Genomic DNA, 18,166 nt, shown 5'->3' with positions numbered 1-18,166 from the left:
AAATAACCCTCAGAATATTCAAGTTTTTTTTTTTTAAATAATTTTGTGAGTTTTTTTTCATGTAAATTTACCACTTTAATCTCAGAAAATATTAGAGTTTTATCATGCAAATGTACAACTGTAATCTTGGAAATTCAGAGTTTTTATTTATCAGAATAGTACCCCCATCCCCTGGCTCTGTATTTTTATTTATTTATTCATTTATGTTAAAATACTGACAAGTGCAGCTCTTTAAAGAAAAAGGGCTTGTATTGCTATTATAGTGCAGTTGGAGATTGACAAGGAATGGGGGAGAGCGGGAGGATGACACGCAGCACAGGGCCTCAGGTGGGAGTCAAATAATGTGTTAGTCTGTCTGTGTCTGTAGCACTTAGGCTATTAGTTCCTTACTGTGACATAAATCTTTTAAAGCAGGTCATGAATTTAAAGTTTCATTTTTAAAAAAGGTTAAATAATTTCATAAAATAGCTGGCCACTGCAGTTTTTGGCAAATATCGTTCAAACAGGAGTCAAGAGTCAATCTCATGGGGCCTATTTTCAGCTGCAGATGAATTCACATTTGGTGCAGTAATATTTCCAGCAGCTGGACGGTGTTGATGGGATCAACTTTAAATAAAGTACAGTATCCATGTTTATTATAATAAATGAAACAATGGAGCTTTATGGCATGGAGGAATAAGACATATTAGGCTTTGCCACACCAGAAATATTTGTTCATAGGGTTAGGATTAATTCATCGTTAGCTTGTTTGAGTATTTTCATTGGATTTGTTAACAGTGGGAATAATATAAAATACTACCACACCAGAATTTTCCTAGTATGATCAGCTTTATTAAATTAACTTTGATAGTGTTGTGCCATTAAGAATTTGCTGCTAAAGTTATTTTGTTATTAATAAAAACCTGCCACTTGTGGCTGTAGCAGTGCTTCATTTTTGGTGACTGTAAACACTGACAACACAACCTCAGGGCAAATTAATTAGACTGAGCAAAAACTTTGATGGAGTACATGTGTAGGAAAGTAATGTTTTTGTTGATTAATATGCACTGTTGTGTTAAATTCAGCGCACCAGCATGCAGAAGTGTATCTCTCTGTGTTTTCTTTCCTTTACAATGGACAGTGTGAGATGTTTGTTAAAATCAGTTTACTCACAAAGATGCCCCACCTACGCATTTTTCTACTTTTGTGGGCATCAATTTAGTCTGGATTTTGGCCCTTTTGGCCCCCTCCTCGACTAAGATGAACTTTTGGACAAAGAATGTAACTTTGGATGTCGGTCTCAATCACGTCTGTAGGCAGGATGGTTCCTTATTTGGCTCCTGGCATTGGTTTTATTCACTAGTGAAGTGGACTGGGACTCAGTTCAAGAGGTGATGGACTGCTTGACACTGCTGCTGATTTCAGCTGTTTGAATTTTGCCATGTGTGCTGCCGCTCCCTGCCAAGAGCCAGACTGCAGCTAATGCAATCCTCCTCCTCCTTTAACTGGTCTGATCAGTGCAGTGGCGCTGAAATGAAGCTCAGCTTGCAGATCACTTTTTATCTTGGTATTATTGAATTTGTGAAATTCCACGATTGAATTCAACCCGCCGCTGCATTATCAAAGTAGTATTTATTGTATGTATAAGTTACAACCTACAGTAAACTCAGAGACAGCTGAGGCATCACTCTGCAGGCCTCCTGCTGCTGAAGGCCTACCTGGTCAGACAGCAGACTGCCGCTCTTGTCCCGATGCTGGGCACCCAGAGCCCACTGGCTCAGCATGTCATCAGCGGTGATCTGAACCGACTGGGCGAGCCAGCTGTCGAACAAAGAGTTGTCCAACGGGAAGGACTTTGACAAACCTAAGGGAAGGGGAAGGGACATAAGCAGGGAGAGACGAGGATGCAGGGAGGAACAGATAAATGATATCAAGACAGAGACAAAGGGAGTGAGAAAGAGTGAGCAGTGGTGACAAAGGGGGATGAAAAGTGATGGGAAAGAATTGGTAGGAGGGTAAGAGGGAGAGAAAAGGGGAGAAAGACAAAGCAGATAGGTCAGGGATTGCTGTACATATTTCATACATAAAATACAGAAAAGAGTTGTACTACAAACGTCACTGGAGCTGAAGGAAATAGTCTCTTGAATGAAGTTAGAAAGTACAAGGCATAAACCGAGAAAGAGCACGACAGAACAGCAATGCACAACCTTTAGTCCCAAAACTCTGTAAAAATACAGGGTTAGCTTTGATTCATCAGGCAGTTCACTCCATTCACAAGTGACACCACTTCAAATAGTGACATTTGGGCACTGATTTTTTTTTTTTACTTGCTTAAAAACTAGTGATGAAACAAACTGATCTTTTAACATGAACACATTCACAATGTTCTCTCGTTAACGACAAGCTGCTAAATTTGAAAGTCCTTTCCAAAGTCACAAATCTAACAAAGAAGTAAAAAAAAAAAAAAAAACCTCAAGGGCAAATTTGCAATAGCTGGGACCATGTAAGTGCATGTATCGATGCGTTCATGCATTCACACACACAACCTCACACAAACTACAAACTCAGACAAATTTAAACCTCCTAGGGCGAAACTGTGGCCACCAAAGGGACAACTGACCAACTGACTGAGCGAGCTACGGAGCTGTTGGTTGCAGCTAATAATGCACAGTTGGTTGGTGGACAAAACCTGCTTTAAGTCTCCTTGCCAAAAAAGGATGCATATGATGACATGTCTGAATGCACAGAAAGTAGGAATAGCAAACTGCATCTAGACAGCTGCAGTGTATACAGTACAGAACTGCTGAAACTGCAGTTTTGTACCATAAAGCAAAAGTAACATGTTCCTCAGTCTAAGTTAGTGCAACACAGGCATGTCCAAAGTCTGGCCAGGGGACCAACTGTAGCCCACGGAGCAGTTTTAAATGGCCCCCAGCTTGTCTTTTGAAATGACCCACCACACAATCTTTGTTAATCAAACAAGATCACTTTGCATTTTTTCCATTCACCTCACGATGGCAGGACGATCACACAGTTTGTAGACATGCACCAATAGGAGCTACGCAGACGGACTAATGTGTTTTTGTAAACAGACGGTTAACAAGCAAACGAATGGTTAACTAACAGCAGATATATCCTGCTAGGTAGGACACGGCCACAGCAAAGAACTGTAAAGTTATTGGTGTGAAGTGTAAAGGAGCGCTAGAAAGTTGAGTACATTTTCACTAAAAGATGAAACAATTGCATTTGTTTCATTTATTTTCACCTCGATAACCCAAGTATTGTTCAATTACCTGGCCACCATTCAAAGAAGTTTGGACACCCCTGGCGTAACACAGCATCTAAAGCTAAGTGGAGGCTGCATCTGTGATACACTCGTTTGTTTATGTTAATCATACCAACATCTTAAAAAGGATATAATGAAAAATGTAATGTTACATTTCTAAATTGATATTAATCTCTCACATAGCTCCTCTAGATGCATTTTTTTCTGTCAGAAAGAGATAAAAACAACAACTTGACACAGAGACATTTACAGTACGCAGCGATAAGCTCCAAATCCAAATATGTTGTTTCTGTCGCTTCATCAGTAATGAAGCTATAAACCCATTTTACAACAGAAATCCTCTTTCCTGTCTCCTTCCCAACACTGTCGTGTGTGTGTGTGTGAGAGAGAGAGAGTGTGTGTGTATAATTAGGAGATTTTCATGGTTCCTCTTCTATCATTGTGGGTTGTGAAAGTGCTGCCAAAGCACTGCGTGTCTCTCTGTGGCATTTTTGTCTAAACGCAAACTCATACAATCTCACAATGATGAAAATCGTGAGGCTTAAGGAGAATGAAGAATGGAGGGTGGGATCCATCAACTCGTGCACTTTTTTTCTGCTGTTCCCACATTTTGGCTTTCACTTACATCTTTACACCCTCTAACACTCAGAAGTAGAAGAGCTGGGGTCAGCGGTGGTTCGATGTGTCCAATTCATTTAGGTTTAGCTTTTGACAATTTTAAGTAATAAAAGCTATAAATTGCCAGATAAGGTAGATGTTTATTATTTAGCTCAAGTACTATCTGAATGTTGTACACATTGCTGATAAGAGAGGGAAGATTAAACAGATATGTTACAAATTTGGACTTGAATCTGAAATGGAATGTACCAAGTGAGTCAGAGGAGTTTATCATGTTTTGTTCTTTTATAGACGGTCAAACTGTCCAAAAATGCTCTCGCGTTGGAACCCAAGACAGATGCACATAAAGCTGGGCATACACTGTGCAATTTGAGCCCATTTTAAAAATGTTGTTTAATTCCACAACCTACTGTACGAGTAAATCACCTGCGATGTAAAGAAAAAGCTCACAATTTATCTACACATACTCGACAGCACAATCTACAAGACACAACCAGTGGTCACACTGTACAGACATAAGGAAAATAATGAAGCGGCCCATCCATCGGACCCTGCGGACCATTCTGGGTATTGGTAACTGTCAATAAAGATTTGTTTGAAAGCTCAGAGGCTGGCAGAAGTTTGTTTGCTAGCAGAGATCTGTAAAGTTCACAATAATGTCACAACATTTCTCTTGTTCATATCGTGATAGGAGGAGGAGGAAAAATCAGAGGTACATATGCTGCAGCCACAGCTCGACCAATGTGTCTATTTTTTCGTTTCACATGACAGGTTGTGTCGCCATGTCACTTTCAGATGCAAAAGAAGGAACTGATCTTGGGGAATCGACTTGTGGCTCTGCTTCAACTGTGTGAAAGCCTGACAACGGTCGACCAAAACCTTTGACATGTCAGGAATTCATCTGGACGTCTAACAACGGTTGGGAGCAGCTGATCGGGCCATGATCAGTCCTAGCTCTGCACACTATACAGCATACAACACCAGACAAAGCTGAAAATTGGTCAGACTTTAAAATGAGTCATGCAGCACATTGGGTCAGAAAGGGTCTCAAATTGCACAGTGTAAGCACTGTAGTGAGACATGAACCCTGATCTGATAAGAATCGGCGCTTGTAGTTCCATACAAAGAGGATGTTCACAGAAAGTGGGATGATAACAGCAAGACCCTCACACATGATCGCAATTCTGGACTCCAAAAACAGCCTACTCAATTATTTTTAAGACTATCACCCACTACACATAAAAACAACCACAGGAACCCTGTTGAAGTGTAGACAAAAAACAATCAAATTTATTTCTTCTGGTGTAAAATCTGCATTTGTGTTAAAGAAATACGGCCTTTGATAGTGTTGGATCAAAGAGAAACACAACTGCGCGCAAAGCAAAATGATCTTTATATGTAAACCAGCAGGCAAAAATTTTGAAGCAAAATCAAAACGATCTTAGACTCCAGAGGGTGTATTATCTAGTGAATGGAAAAATAATGAAATTTAGTGTTCTGACTCAGCCAGGAACAACCATTAACCTCTGCACGAGAACACTGTGAGTCTGTCATATCCACTTTGGGGAACAACTGCCTCTTAACAACCCAAAAGACCATACAAGTATGAAAGCAGAGATGCCGATAATGTGAAATATAAAAAAACTTGCACACAGGCACATTATGAAAAATACAGACAAGTGGGTGCAGATGTTTCTGGGCTGAGCCACTTTCTTTTTCTCTTCTCTACTATCATTCCAGCCTCCCTTTAAATCTTCAGTGCCTATAATGATCTGCCAAGCAGGACGGCAGGAGGTGCTGTTAGGGTGGCTTTAACACCAGCTATACTCCACACACACTCAAACAAACACACGCGCACACACACACACACACACACACACACACACACACACACACACACAGAGCCGGTCGTTTCCATGACGCAGCATGTCTCTGCAGGAGTCGGGAGCGCTCTGAGGGAGGGAATAGGTGACGGAGGGGAAAAAAAGAGCCAGTGAAGAAGTGTGAGGAAGACAGGAGGCGATGATGGAGGAGAGAGAAGCAGAGTTCAGAGAGAGGAAGGTGGGAGGGAAACCTGAAACATGCCCTTTAGTAGTCTTTAGCTATGTCCAAATGCTATCACATACTGTGCATCCTTATATTATCTTTAATATGCTTTACATCAGGGAAGAAACAGACACAAGACTGAGAGTCTGCAGCCCTGTGAGCAGCTCTGTGAGGGTCTCCTGAGGCACAGCAGTGCTTTGAGCCAAATGCTAACATCAGCATGCTAACATGCTCTCAATGACAGTGCTCACATGGTGATGTTTAGGAGACATGATGTCACCATCTTGGTTTTGTGTGTTAGCACGCTAACATTTGCTAATGATCATTAAACACAGAGTACAGCTGAGGCTGTTGGGGATGTCATGAGTTTTACAGGTATGTGCTCATTAACCAAAGGGTTGGACAAATTAAAAATTCAACCTGATGATGATGAGTTAAGTTCATCATATGGGGGACGTGAGTATCTGTACCAAATTTCATGGTAATCCATCCAAGTGTTGTCACGATACTGGAATTTCTGACGTCGAAACAATACCTTGAAAAATATTGATATTTGATACTATTTCAATACTACAGGGAAACACTGACATGGAGGGTGTGCAACATTTTAATTAAAAGATGCACATAACAAGGCTATCACATGATAATGACTTTCCTTATTTTGGTTAGTTTCAAAGAACAGGAGAATGACAGTAATAAAAATTAACCATAGAAGGAAGCAAGAAAGCGTAGCGAATAGTGGTGTATCGTTTGTGCGGAAAATGAGTGCTGAAACTGTTTCAAATATTCAGAATTGATATGTATCCATAAATGGATATTTTTGACAACACTACTCCATCTGATAGTTGTCCACAAATGTCACCCTTATGATGGTGCTTGAGAAAAAAATCAGAGGATCGCCAAAGTGAGAAAGATTCATCTTCTGGGGATCAAAAAATGACTAAAAAATGAATGTCAATGAATCTTGTAGTTGATGGGACATTTTAGTTTGGACCAAGTGGAGGACTAGTTGACAGTCCACCATTCCTGGAGCCATTTGCAGTCCAAATAACTAATAACTAATAACTAATTTCCACATTCAATGTAAACAAAAGGGCATCAAATTGTCACTTTCTCACAAAATCAATAGATATTTAATTGATATATGATATTCCTCTCAGTGTCACTGAATTGTAGATTTCTCTCTTTGTATTGGTTTTGTTATATCCCTGCAGACTGTCTCTGATCAGTTGTTCAGGGAGATTATGGGATGTCATTGATGTTATTAATCTTTGCTGTGCTTTTCTTTTGTTGTAGTAATAAATGTATTTCCAGAGGACACTTACTGATCGTGTTGCTGTGTCTTTTAAAACCAGATGACGACACTGACTCCTCCTCTTCCTTTAGCTACAGCTAACACGCTGAATAAATGGGCTGCTGTAGGCTAATGCTACGCATCAAAAAGCTCCTTGTGCCGTCACAGCCATCTAAAGCTTTTGTTTGAGGCTTTGTTGCATGACAACTACAGTCTGGGGAAACAGCCGGCCTTGTTGCGAGTGCACACTAGTCCTATAGCTACAAAAAGCCCCAGGACGGCTTTACAGAACAGCTGATGTTGTGGCAATGATTCGCTAGCTAGCGCTACTAAGGCAGTGCAGAGTAAGGAATGCACTAGCAGCAGGACAAGGCCAAGACCAGGCCGGTGCATGAGAGAGAGGGTGTGTGTGTGTGTGTGTGTGTGTTGCTTGGTCTAAAGCCCTCACTACAGTCTGATGATTGTTCTCGGGTGCCAACCGTCTGCCTGGAAACTCAACCAGGAGACGGCAATAGACACAGAGAGGCTGAAACAGAGTAAAAGTGCAGGGGGAGTAACAGAATGATCTAAAGACCCATCAGAGCGATGAAGGGGAGACGAGACGTGCAGCAGGCAAAGAAAGAGCGAACTAAATACCTAAATAAAGGGGTGAAATCGCAGTCGGACAAAATAATGGCATCCAGAATAAAAAGCTCAGCATGAATCAACAGAAATGAACCTGTCAGGAGTTGTTCTCTACAACAAAAGGGACGTTTTACTTGTCTTCCTGTCTCTCACCATATTGTGTCAAAATGATCTTACATTATTCTAATCTGACAACCGGCCTCATTATCTCTTTGGCCACTTCAATAAAGTATTAATTTTCCAGTTTTTCTTTGCTCTATTTCAAGTTAATACTAAAAGAAAATCCACCTTAAAAAGGGCTCAGACTTAAAAGGCTATTACAATGCAACCTTGATTTTTTCTTCTGTTGTGTTTTCGTTCAGAATGAAAGAGCACAGGCGTCTTTCTAGAGATACTATCCTGCACTGAAATTCAACAATAATACCGAGGAAAAGCCATCGTGCAGGGCACAAAGATAGCTATTTCCTGAGCAACAACAGCCTGAATGCACTGCAGCAAAGGCTGATAGTGCTCTGAGTGGGGGGCACTTTTCTCACTTGTTACCGACGGTAAGAACTCAAGGCTCTTTGACTTTTACTGTCGACTTCAGGCACAAATGTTGAGAAGAAGTCACAACAAACAGATTTTCTACCTTTCATACAAAATACCTATAAAATTGCATGCAATATCACTGAATTATGAATAGTGTAAGAGGAAATTCAGACCAGCACCTTTTAAGTTGGTAGTATGTAGACTTGTTGCTTCCCTGAAGGTCTAGTGGTTAAGATTAGGCGGGATTCGATTCCCTGTCAGGGATCTAATCAAATGTATTCATATCTACTCTTTACTGCTCATTCTATTTATTACCAATATGCACATTGCTCTGCTCTTTACTGCAGCTTTGTGCACTTCTGGTTAGATGCTAAACTGTATTTCATTGTACTCAGAAATTGAATTTCCTTTAAATGATCTACTGATATCAGTCACCGTCCTGACAACTCAATCACAATAAATGTCAGCATTGTACGGTTATGCAAACCCCAGATATGTTACATTTGTATGTTTCATATGTAGCGAACATGCTGAAACTTTTATTTTTAAATTTTATGTAAGTAAGTAATTAAAAAGTTCCTACAAAAAGCAAAGCACTCAAATTCACACATATCCCACGTATTTTGAAAAACTGCGATTACGTGACCAATGCGCTGACGGCAGTCAACAAGGAAGCAGTCCTGTTCACTTGTAAGGAGCCAGGACTTTATTATTATTTATTATATTACTTATTGGATCTGTGTGAACTTTGGGTGAACTTTGAGTCATTTTAGGGTACGTCCTTGCCATTTTCTTTTCCTAAGCCTAGACACAGTAACTTTACTTGCCTAAACCTAAACCCCTTAACTTTATGTTAATTACATAACTGTACGTTAAGGACATAGCGTCATTCGTGGGGCGCAAATTAGTAGGATATCATAGGAACTGTTTTGCATGCATTTTTTGTAGCATATCATAAATCGTTCTATAAGGATCATGTGCCAAAAAAAGAAGACAAAAAGCACAATAAATAAAGTTAAGGATTAATTTGACTGATAGCACTATTATCATTATTATTTCTTTCAACTCTTGTAACTCTTCTGACCAAGATAATTGTTTAGTGAAAATCTGCTAACGTGCCAGCCAGAATAGGAACTCAATGTAAGGAATATAAGATGGGTGTGACGTGAGTTGTCCTGTTAGACCTGGCCAACAGCCTTGCAGCAGCATTCTTGACCATTTGCAGATGGTCCACGGACGACTTGCTAAGGCAGGTGAAAAGGGAAATTGTAGTAGTCCAGTCTGGATGATGGAAAAGCCTGAATGATCATCTCTAACTCAGGCTGTGATACAACAGCCCAGAGTTTGGTACTGTGTCTTAAACGATTTGATATATGCTGTGACAATGCTGTGGTTAACGTGTGGTTAGGTTTAAGCACAAAAAACATGTTGTCAGAGTTAGGAAAACATAATGTTTTGGCTTAAAATACCTGAGTTGGTTGTCATAAATACAGCTAGAAATGTTGCAATGTGTCATTAAAAATATTCACTTTTTGCTGGTCTCGAACAGCGGTCTGCTGCTGTCTGCTGCACTTAAGAAATGTTGATATGATATGCATTAAAAAACATACAAATGTAATGTTTGCAGAAACTTACAATACCAACAGTTTCTTCTGGCATCTGGGCTGCTACTGTAGAAACTCTGAGCAGGTATTGGGACCCAGCACTTTCAGAATTATCTACATTTAGGTTTCGTTACTTCTCTGTGGTTGTTTTCCAGTAAATGTGAAGTGTAATTTCTAACAACACTCAGACATGCAGATTAGATCGTACTGAAACTGAAATTTGTCATGGATCTCAGTTTTAAGAGTGAAACTCCTCGCTGCCTGTGAGGGTGACACCAGGAAGATTTCAATACAATCTCTCTTATTTCAAATCACCTCTGGCATATGGCCCCGACTAATAAACGATGCGGATAGGGGACGGTACATCTAAGGAGTTCTGGTACATGTCTGTCTTCTTGATCCCAGAACACTAAGAGGAAGACAAAGCCCTGGGAGTCAGGACCAGACCCGACAGAGAACAGATGGCCTGACACACAAACACACACACTGAGACTGTGAGATATGAACACATACGGCATGCAAAAACAAACACACAGATGACACGCTGAGACAGGGACAATATATATATATATATATGTATAACACTGACAAAAGAAAGCATACATACACACACATGCACGTACACACACACACACACACACACACACACACAGACAAATGATGCAACAAAAGCACACAACATACACAGACGGGGGCTTGTTTGTCATGGAAACACAATGTGAGAGATGATCCCACAGCATCTATTCAACATCAAGTTGCAGTCCTTATCCCTCATTGGTCAGATGGAAAGACCGAGACAGAGAAGACGAAAGACGGAAAGATAAACAGAGAGAGGGGGTGTTGTAACAGAGCCAGAGAGAGAAAGGGTTATACTGACAGAGATAAATAGAAAAAGGAGAGGAAGATAATATCAGAACAGGAAGCAAGTGAGGCAGAGCCAAACAACTCTCCTGTCCTGTGTTATCGTCTCTCCGTTTATTGATCACATTCACTTTGACAGGAAAATACTGTTAGCTCTGTGACGCTCAGCTGTGGTTATATAAGGAAATGAGAGACAGCCCTGCGTCATGGGTGATAGCCACTGTGCAGTGTGTGTGTGTGTGTGTGTGTGTGTGTGTGTGTGTGTGTGTGGGTGAAGAGCTCAAAACATTTCTGCCAGATTGGATCTTGACTGTACTGTAAGATACAAATGCACATATGATGGACATGTCGGATTCTATATCCACTTTATTCCTGAGGATGCTATGGTAGAACTTTTATGAGATAGAAGAAGTAGTTAGTTACACTGACTGTCTATGGTTAGTCTCAGTGGCTAATATAGGTGGTTAGCTGCTGACAGTGGTTCTGTTTGAAAATAATTCACCTTTTAATTTAGCAAATACTGCTTTCTTTTATCAAATACTTAACTAACGTTAAATTGGCATTTTCAAAAATGTCCTTGTGGAGCTCTGGTACCTGTTGCTCTGTCCACGTCTGTAACATTACAAACAACAAGACGAAACTAAATTTGTGGCTTCAACAGTGTTGAACATGCACCCAGGACAAAAAGGGATTGTTCCTGTAACCAAAGGTTAGAATGACAGGTCTGTCACTCAATGTTAGCACATGATATCCCTGCTTTTCACTGCCTAACTAAATTCTCAACCTACATTATAAAATAAACTCAGCAGCACACCTCGATTTATGTGTTTAGTCATCTTGGCTGAGAATGTGTTCCTGACTTACCAAACTTCTTTCATATAATAAAATGACTGCCTAAAGTTATTTAGCTTTCTACTACCTTATATAACTAAAGTCTGCTGCTACATTCGGCGTTATGTTTCACTCATAGGAACTCTGATTTAATAAATCAGCAGTTATAAAGTGTGTAAACCGTGTTGTTAAGGGAGACGAGCGGAGAATTAGCTAGCAAACATCACATTTATTCACTTTACATGGAGCTAAACTTAATACCAAAGTATGTTGAATGTTTGACAAATGTGATAACATCTGCAGGTGGCTCTTTTTACAGACTGGTCTTACATTAAAACTAAAGAGTAGTGGCTTCAAGTTTTAGCTTCCATTCAGCTGCAGTTATGGAGTTGTTTATAATTTTTGCCGTGTTTTGGGTGAGCTCAATATTGTATCTGTGTTTGTTATATTTATTTTTTGTATGTTGATTATGTGGTTACTACTGACTGTACAGCAAATTGCCCCTTTGGGATAATAAAGAGTTGCTATCTCTGCTGGACTGTAGCTGATTGTGCAGATCATAGCAATAAGTTTGTGGGGAGAAAAAATCAGTTCATATGAGAATACCAATTTTATGAATCTGAATCGATTCACAAACCCAAACAAATCATCTCTTGTATGTCTCTTGTATGTGCAGCACCTGCACGGTGTAGAGCACATACACACACAGGAGTTATCTACAGTTCATCTTCAGTAAGGGAAATTGTCTGTCTGCATTCAGGATATAATAACCAAATAACGAGCTCTGCAATAAGCAGGTGGAGCATTTTGTGAGTCCAAAACTAACATTAGCAAAGTGGAGAATCAAACCACAGCAGCAGTGAACAAGCTGGCCAGCCTACGCAGACTGAATCACTTCAAAACACCCAGCCAACTGTGATCAGGTGAAAACATTAACTGAGATCAGAGCCTATTTCATTTCAAAAGACCTGCGCCTGTACAGCATTGTGGATAACAACGGGCAGAGAGGGTATCTTTTCACTGCATGAGATAAATTGTTTGTCACTATACCTCGGAGCACGTAGACTAACTTTTGTTTCTACAACATACATTTAAGATAAGATAAAACAAGATAAGATATACTTTATTGTCCCCTGGGGAAACATTTTGCTGGGGATACAGTGCCACACACAGCTGTGATCAACTTTAAACAATATGTAGCCGCAAGACAATACAGTGGTACACCAAAGACACAGTAATAAAATACATACAACAAAAACAACAAAAAAAAGAAACATAAATATTGCACATGCCCGCTGAGGTAAAACACATAAAGATGTAGGCATTATAAAAATGAGGACAGAATTTTAAAACCATAAACCATAATACAGCGCCTCCTTGCATGTGAACCACCCAAGTAAGGATGGAGCTGTTTTCTTCTTCAGTAGTATTACAGATGGCCTATAGCATCTTGTTTTCCTTTCCTTTTTTGTGAACTTTCATTTCATTATTCATACAGGTAGACGACTGTTCTCAGCTTTTTTTTTTGTTTTGTTTGGTTAGATGTGATCTTCATAAGCGCTGTTACCTTAAATGGTAGCTGGTACATTTCAACCTGGATCCTATTCTGTGGTCCAGTACTGATTGAGAGCGCTGGGGCAACTACTCAGGGAATACATGCAACACACCCTCAAAACAAGTCCAGAAAAAGTGCTTGTTTTTGCCACTGACAGACTCGGATTATTATCATAAGTGTCCCTACAGAGTTAGACCTTTTTGTTAAAGAGCAAGAGCAAGATTTTGAAACCAGAAACAGATGGAAATCACTATGTCAAACCCACCAAACTCGATTTAAATAATCAGTAATTCAAACACTATTCAAAGTTCACAGAAGCAAAACAAAATTAAAAGAAGCAGTCATGGTTCGTCCTCCCACCATTTAAACCATCACAACTCTGGCTTGGTTCTGGCCTGTCTCTGTAGGGATCCTTTCCATGATGTTGTCAGACACTTGCTACAAAAGTCTGAGCCCATCAGTGGCAAAAACAAGCACTTGAACTGGATGTAAAGTGACAGTGCTCAATCGTACACAGGGATAACACTGCAGCTGGGTTCGCCACTGCAGCCCTTTCGTTCAGTACTTGACCAAGATCAGAAACTGCTGCTCCCATTAGTCTCTACGGCACAAAAACATGGTAAAATAGGGCCAGGTTGGAAAATACCAAAATTACTTTAACTAGTATTAAAAGGTTCATATTGCAGATCAGCTTTATAAGCAAGTGAACACACTAGACATTAGAGCAACAGCATGGAAACAGAGCCTCGTTTTCTGAATAACAAATCTACTTCAATATCAAAATTACAAAAACTAACTCTCATTACTCAAGAGTAAAATCCACCAATATGCAGGTCCAACTCCTGCAACACTATTTCACATTCATGCAGGAGATCACACTGACCAAACCTGTCACTAACAAGCCAATTTCTCAAAAACCCAAGCCCGCAGCTACCACACAAAGCCAAAACTCCAGACTGAATCTTCGCAGATATATAGATGCATTTTATGTCAAACAAATGTTAACAATAGAGCGAGTGAGGTTAAACTGTGTATAATTCCTACCAAAATGCTATAATCCCACAAAGTCACAGCCCATTTCGTTATCAACACAGCAGCTCTGGGTTTCATCCTTTTGATGACAGCGTGAAGTCTTTGTTGGGTGGTTTCTGTAGCTTTGAGCAACGTTCTGTCATGTTCGTTTTCTGAGATCACAGGAAGGAACCGAGCTCCTCACGTGTTGCTTTAGTGCTGCTGTCTGTGTGCCAATATGTCCTGTTTATGTGGCTTTAATTCTTTTTAATGCTGTCTTATTTGCTGCATGTTGATGTGTCTGTCCTGTATATCACAACTCCTCACTGTCATTTAGCTGCAGTCTGATGACTTGACCCCTGACCTCTCTTTGGAGAAGTGGAAAGGACAAGTGAGTATATGAGGGAGGAGGAGTAAATGACTATAAATATAATATTTATCATGTAGATTAACTGCTTTTACTCATGCACATGAAAGGGAGGATTAAAAAACATTAGAGAGCACAGTTAGTCATCAGAACTCATTTTCATTTAGGCTCTTAGATATTAATCATGTACAGTAATTGTGTGTGCAGCCCACAGCTTTTTACAGAATGTCACTGCAGGAATATTCATAACTTATTAGATCTGGATACAAATAAACAAGGGTTATGTAAGACTACAAATCCACCCACCTGACGTCCTACATATAGAAGCTATTCACAGAGGAGGAGCTTCTTTTCAGAGGAAGCCTGAAGATATAGAGGACTTTGTTTTCCATTTTATTCGCCCACACAAACATGCTGTATATCACAAATTAGGTTTTTTCCTCCCTTTCTTGTTTGCATGTTAATTATTTATTTTCATACGCAATAACAAAAACTTAAATGACATTTTTATAGTTTTTTGTTTTTTTTTTAATCTTAAAGTTGATAGAAGTTCCTATAGTTGCACCTTGGTAGCCGTTACAGCTAGGGCTGTCATGATAACCACAATATTGCAATACTGCACTACTGATAAGCCAACTGCAAGGATGGCAAGAAACTGCCGCAACTGCTGTGTTCACGTGTGACAAGCCACTAAGCATCTATTCTACACTGGGGACTGCTCTGAAGCTGTTCTGCATGGCCTTTGAGAGTTAAAAAATATTCAACTTTGGGTAAAACGCTGCAGCCACTTGTCGCTGTCACTTTACCCAGTCATCCAATCACAGTGGAGGAGGGTTGGAACAAACAGCCAATCACAACCCTCACATCACTGAACATCTGGAAATTAATACTGAACCAGTACAGACTGTCGGGTCCGTCCTCTCTCCCTACGTGCTGCAGCCTTACCTCACCTAACTTCCAGAGCAGGTACTCTACCTTGTGCCAAAATTTTTACTTCCCCGGATATTCTGTATCATAGCAACCAGACGCAACCAAAGGGTATCTGCTGGAGCGCCCCTTATCTTGCCTCATTGTCCTTCTGTGTTGTGCATTTAACAATGAACAAGATGACACAACTTAAAACTGTGTCATGTTTGTCACTTAAAAAGCAACAATATACCTAATCACAGCCTAACAATAAAGCTTATTTACAAAGTACTAAAATCAGGATAAAATAAGTCCATCCATCCATTTTCAAACTCTTATCTGAAGCCAGGTCTCAAGGGCAACAGGCCGAACAAATTATGTCAGCAACGCTTTCCAGCTCCCCCTGGGGGACCCCCAAGGTGTTCCCAGACCTGACGAGATATATAATCCCTCCAGTGTGTTCAGCATCTGCCCCAGTGGGACGTGCCCTGACCACCTCCAGCGGGAGGCACCCAGGAGGCATCCTGATCAGATGCCCGTACCACTTCAACTGGCCCCTTTCAACACGAAGGAGCAGCGGCTCTACTCCGAGCTCCCTCTGGATGTCCGAGCTCCTGCCCTATCTCTAAGACTAAGCCCAGACACCCCATGGAGAAAACTCATTTCGGCGGCTTGTATCTGCGACCTCGTTCTTTCGGTCATTACCCAGAGCTCATGACCATAGGTGAGGGGTGGGGCATAGATGGACCAGTAAATCGACAGCTTTGCCTTCCAGCTCAGCTCCCTCTTCACCATGAAGATCCTGCACAGCGCCCGCATCACTGCAGACGCTGTGCCAAACTGCTGATCCATGTCACGCCCCATTCTACCCTCACTTGTGAACAAGACCCCAAGATACCTGAACTCCCTCGCTTGGGGCAGTAACTCACGCCCAATATATTAAAACAACAAAAATAGCTGTAATGCTGCACATTGAGCTGTGAAGCCAACCTTGATCACTGCAGGGGAAATTCCTTAACCAGAACAGCACTAGTTACAGTAATACCACATTACTGCAACATACAGGGTTCAATTTGGGACGTTGATACCCCTCTCTCTCCCTTTGTCTCCAGTCTACTCTGTCATCTGTCAAATAAAGGCAAAATCGCTATAATCGGATATTATAGTGTTATAAACCATTTATTAAATGTTTCAAATTACGGCTTGGTAATGCTAGGGGGGACTTGTCAATATGAGGACAAAATATGTATAGTACTTACACACAGCTAAAACCTGTTTAAGGCAGGGGCTGGACCAATAAAAGAGCAATAAAACATGAAGAAAGGACCGCACACTGTAGCTCCCTTAAGAGCAATTTATTAGCACATCCACAAGTGACATTTTGAGCTAATGCTCTTCTTCAGACTAGATCAGAGCATTAGCTCGAAATGTCAGTTGTGGATGTGCTAACAAATTGCACTTAAGGGAGCCACAGTGTGCGGACTATTTGTACAAAAAGCATTTTTCAGATGCTATTTAATAGAAAACCCCACTGATACTCTTCAAGGTTCCAGTCTGTATTTTGTTGACCATGCGGTTTCCCCCTAAAAGCACAACCCTTTATTTGATCTTCATGCTATAAATCATTTAACATGTGTGGTTTTTACCTTTTTCAAATGACTTTGAATGGTTATGTAATTTTGGAGGGAAACATTTCCAAAATAAAAGCGGTAGCCTGAAAGATGTAACCTGAAAGAGAGGAAACACCGTGTTTGATCCTGACAGCGCGCTCTGGTTCTGCCATGAGCCGACAGCACCAGCTCTCATCAAACTGTCACAGCGCCGCTGTCCCATGAAGCAGCTGCATCTGAAAAAATAAACTGAGGATGTTTTCAGGATGTCAGGAAATATGACTTTACGGGAGCTGCCGACACATCCCAGAGTGCCAACTTTCAAAGCGAGCCTGTCTGCCTCAATGAATGCAAATAGAGAGGTAAATAGATGGACATGAACAGAGGGAGGGGATATTCAATTTAAAATCAGAAACTCCCATGTTTCTGAATAGAGAGGCTTTGGTATCTGCACCCCTGATTTACCACATCAGTCAACACATTTCTGCCCTCGCTAACATGAACCTGGATTACTTCTGCTCGGTGGAAAATAAAAAATAAACCTCTCACTGCTCAGTGACGGACAAACTGCTTCAGAGTATCTTTTTGACTTTTATGAAGATGTCTGTGCATTGAAATGCTAATTCGCACCCCAATAGTCAGTCAGGTGGCTTGTCTCGTGTTGACAACTTAAAAGCTACAGATTCAATCACCACAGCCGCCAGTGTGCGCGTCCATCAACAGTCTATCTTGTGTCCTCAAGTGAGACACTAAGCCTTTATCTCCTCATTCACTTCGAGCTGCCTTGGATACTAGTGTCAGCTAAATGCCTGTAAATTGTCAATGTTTCGAACAAATATCCACATACATATAATGTGCGTGCTCAATTTCCATTTAGTATCTGTCTTCTGAGCGTCATATGTAGCGGTAATGATCGGTGGTGGGGAATGGATCACCTTCTAGCAGGACAGACAGCCATTATTATCCATCCTCGTCTCACTAATGATGAGAATTGGCAGTGACAGGCCTCTCTCCCTTATTCTAACAGTGCCTCTCTCCCAGTC

General features: G+C 40.7%; 1 protein-coding gene across 4 annotated transcripts in view; it reads right to left on the bottom strand.

The window, feature by feature from the left end:
• Nucleotides 1–18,166, bottom strand: part of jade2 (jade family PHD finger 2) — a 257,626-nt gene that overhangs the window by 3,482 nt on the left and 235,978 nt on the right. For all 4 annotated transcript variants that reach the window (XM_078172613.1, XM_078172612.1, XM_033640720.2 and 1 more), the window contains one exon: nucleotides 1,698–1,843. In XM_078172613.1, coding sequence (XP_078028739.1) covers nucleotides 1,698–1,843 — 146 coding nt within the window. The remainder of the gene's footprint in view (nucleotides 1–1,697; nucleotides 1,844–18,166) is intronic.

The sequence above is a fragment of the Epinephelus lanceolatus genome, chromosome 11 (genome assembly GCF_041903045.1).
Source record: "Epinephelus lanceolatus isolate andai-2023 chromosome 11, ASM4190304v1, whole genome shotgun sequence".
Taxonomy (NCBI): Eukaryota; Metazoa; Chordata; class Actinopteri; order Perciformes; family Serranidae; genus Epinephelus; species Epinephelus lanceolatus.
Note: the sequence above shows the minus strand (reverse complement) of the source record. Positions and strands in the feature narration are given on the sequence as shown.